The sequence below is a fragment of the Limulus polyphemus genome, unplaced genomic scaffold, assembly GCF_000517525.1.
Source record: "Limulus polyphemus unplaced genomic scaffold, Limulus_polyphemus-2.1.2 Scaffold78439, whole genome shotgun sequence".
In the NCBI taxonomy this organism is placed as follows: domain Eukaryota; kingdom Metazoa; phylum Arthropoda; class Merostomata; order Xiphosura; family Limulidae; genus Limulus; species Limulus polyphemus.
In genome coordinates this window covers 1-2,773 of record NW_013744035.1, presented here as the reverse complement: position 1 = coordinate 2,773, position 2,773 = coordinate 1, and the positions used below count along the sequence as shown (strand labels likewise).

Genomic DNA, 2,773 nt, shown 5'->3' with positions numbered 1-2,773 from the left:
CTTGAGTACATTTCAACTTCATTTAGTATAATTTACTTTGATTATATTAGCCATGAGTCGTATCATTATATCTAGAGCCTAGAAACTATGGACTGTGGGAAGCCATTTAAAGATTCTTTAGGAGATATGGAACTGGGAATTAAAACTATTCGTTATTATGCTGGATGGGCAGATAAGGTTCATGGAAAGACTATACCAGTAGGTAGGTGAAGCAACTTTGTAGAAAAACCTTATTAAAAATTGTTTAAATATACATTTAGCATGGTGGATTACTTTAAGAAACAAGGTATTTCTTAGGAAACTGAATTTTTCCCATACTCTCTCCCACTTAAATATTAAGTGTCTTACAGTAAAGTACATAAGTTAATATTGCTATTTATGATGTGGAATGTATACATTTCTATCTTTCAAAACTTGTTTTTATTTGTTATACTTGCTACTAAGCGTTCTAGGAAACTTAATGTAATTTCTAGGCAAAAACACTTATGGTACCAGCTATTCAAAAATACAAAGTTCTTCAAGGAATATAATAACTGTATTAATATGTTGTTAGGCATAATTTGTGGTATACTAATTGAAATTTAAGGTTTGTATATCTATTTTTCTTAGTTTCAAGTACTAAAACCAATTTTAAAACTTTATTTGTAACAAATATAATAATTTTCTTATCTTGAAGTATATTATTTATGTAAGCCATGTATTCAGGGTCCTGACTTTTGAATACTGTGGAAGCATTCTGCCTATATACAAAATTGTTTATCATTCTCTAAAATGTTCCTTTAAGAATAAACTAATATCCTTTAGATTCCAAATTTAATTTTTTAACATAAAATGTTCTGTAACTTTGGTTTATCTTGGACAATGAACATGGATTATCTTTATTTTTTCCAGATGGTAATCTTTTCAGCTTCACAAGAATTGAACCTGTGGGAGTGTGTGGCATGATTGTCCCTGTAAGAAATTCCTTATGTCATTTGTAGTTAAAAGTAACATTGATCTATGTAGTGTAATTCTTTTTCACTAACCCTTTAAAGCAAGACATTTGGTATCTACAGACTAATCAGGTGTGCCATATCTTATGGCAGAAGTGTAGTATACTTTTCTTGCAAAAAAAAAAATATATACCTTGAAATATTGTTCATAAAATCATTGAAATTCTTCTTTAATTATATCAAAATATTGTAATATTTGTAATTAATATTTTAACATTGAATAGAAGAGAAGTCATGTGTACAATAATTTTGTTTGTCTTCAAAGTGGAATTTCCCTCTCATGATGGTGACTAATAAACTTGGGCCCAGCTTGGCTACTGGAAATACTGTTGTTGTCAAGCCTGCTGAGCAAACGCCTCTATCAGCTCTATATGCAGCAAGTTTGATTAAAGAAGCTGGTTTTCCTCCTGGTGTTGTTAACATTGTTCCTGGTTATGGACCAACTGCTGGAGCAGCTATTTCAGAACATCCTGATGTTGATAAGGTTTCTTTTACAGGTTCAACTGAGGTGAGTTGTTGTTGTTTTTTGTAAATGGCGCTGTTACACTAATATGTCGGCACAAGATCTATCTCCAAAACTGACTATTACCTAACATTACAGATGTTATGATAATTGTAAAAAAAAAATTGTTTACACCTCCCTTTTTTAAAAATGTTATATTTGAATTTAGGTTGGCAAGTTAATTCAGGAAGCAGCGGGTAAAACCAACACTAAACGAGTTACCCTTGAAATGGGAGGAAAGAGTCCTTTAGTGGTGTTTGCAGATGCTGACTGTAAGTACTGATGATGATTCTTATAGTTTTGTAAATCTGATTTAAATTCAATTATTTCTGCTGCCATAACTAACCTACTGTTTCTAAAATTGAAGACAATCTTAAATAATATTTGTTTTAAAGATTAACTTCATTTTATATGCTATTTAAAACTGTACTCTATCACTTGTAGGGATGAAAACAAATGAGTAATGCTATAAACAAGCTATTTCTAACTCTGTAAAGTAGCATATTACTACCTACACTAAAACACTTGGAAGCTAGGTGTCGGGACAACACCAACAAAAATTATGGGGAGGGGATAGCATGTTAAGTGTAGTTCCATGTTTATGGACACTTGCAAATGTATGTTGTTTAATTTCTGAACATGACTTTGTACTCCCCACTTGTTGGTAGTGTATTGAATCAAAATGTTATTACAGTGGACAAGGCAGTTGAAATGGCTCATTTCGCATGCTTTGTCAACCAAGGAGAATGTTGTTGTGCTGGATCACGTACTTACATACAGGAGGAAATTTATGACGAGTTTGTAAAGAAAAGCAAAGAACGGGCAATGAAGAAAATAGTTGGTGATCCTTTTGATGATAAAACTGAACAAGGTCCTCAGGTATTGTGTAGATTTCTTTTTGTATTTACCCATCAAGCAGAACTAACTACAACTTGTATAGACATGTACATAGAGGGAGAAATTGTATATCGTATAGTAACTTTCATTTCTTTTTTCAAGTAATCTTCAATAATTTCTTTCCATAAATTTTGATTTGCAAATTATTATTATTATTGTATCTTTCAGTCATTAGGTTTTTAAAAAAAGTTAGATATGACAGTTTAGACGCCCCCCCCCCCCCAGGTTGATCATTTCTTAAAAGATGTATTGTCTGAAAAATTAAGTTGTCAATTTTAATGATTAGAAGCTACTTTGAAAATTAATGACTAATTTGTTGAAAGTGTTTTTGAAAGTTTGTATTAATGTACAGTTTCTTCAGGTAGTTTACTCTAACTCACTG

General features: G+C 31.4%; 1 protein-coding gene across 1 annotated transcript; it reads left to right on the top strand.

Moving 5' to 3' along the window:
* Positions 1-55: 55 nt before the first annotated feature.
* Positions 56-2,457, top strand: LOC106477771 (aldehyde dehydrogenase, mitochondrial-like; the record flags this gene model as incomplete). Its single annotated transcript, XM_022381225.1, has 5 exons — positions 56-202; positions 892-953; positions 1,258-1,500; positions 1,664-1,766; positions 2,189-2,457. Coding segments are annotated over exons 1-5 (792 nt in total), but the record flags the coding sequence as incomplete, so codon positions are not given.
* Between the last annotated feature and the right edge of the window lie 316 nt (positions 2,458-2,773).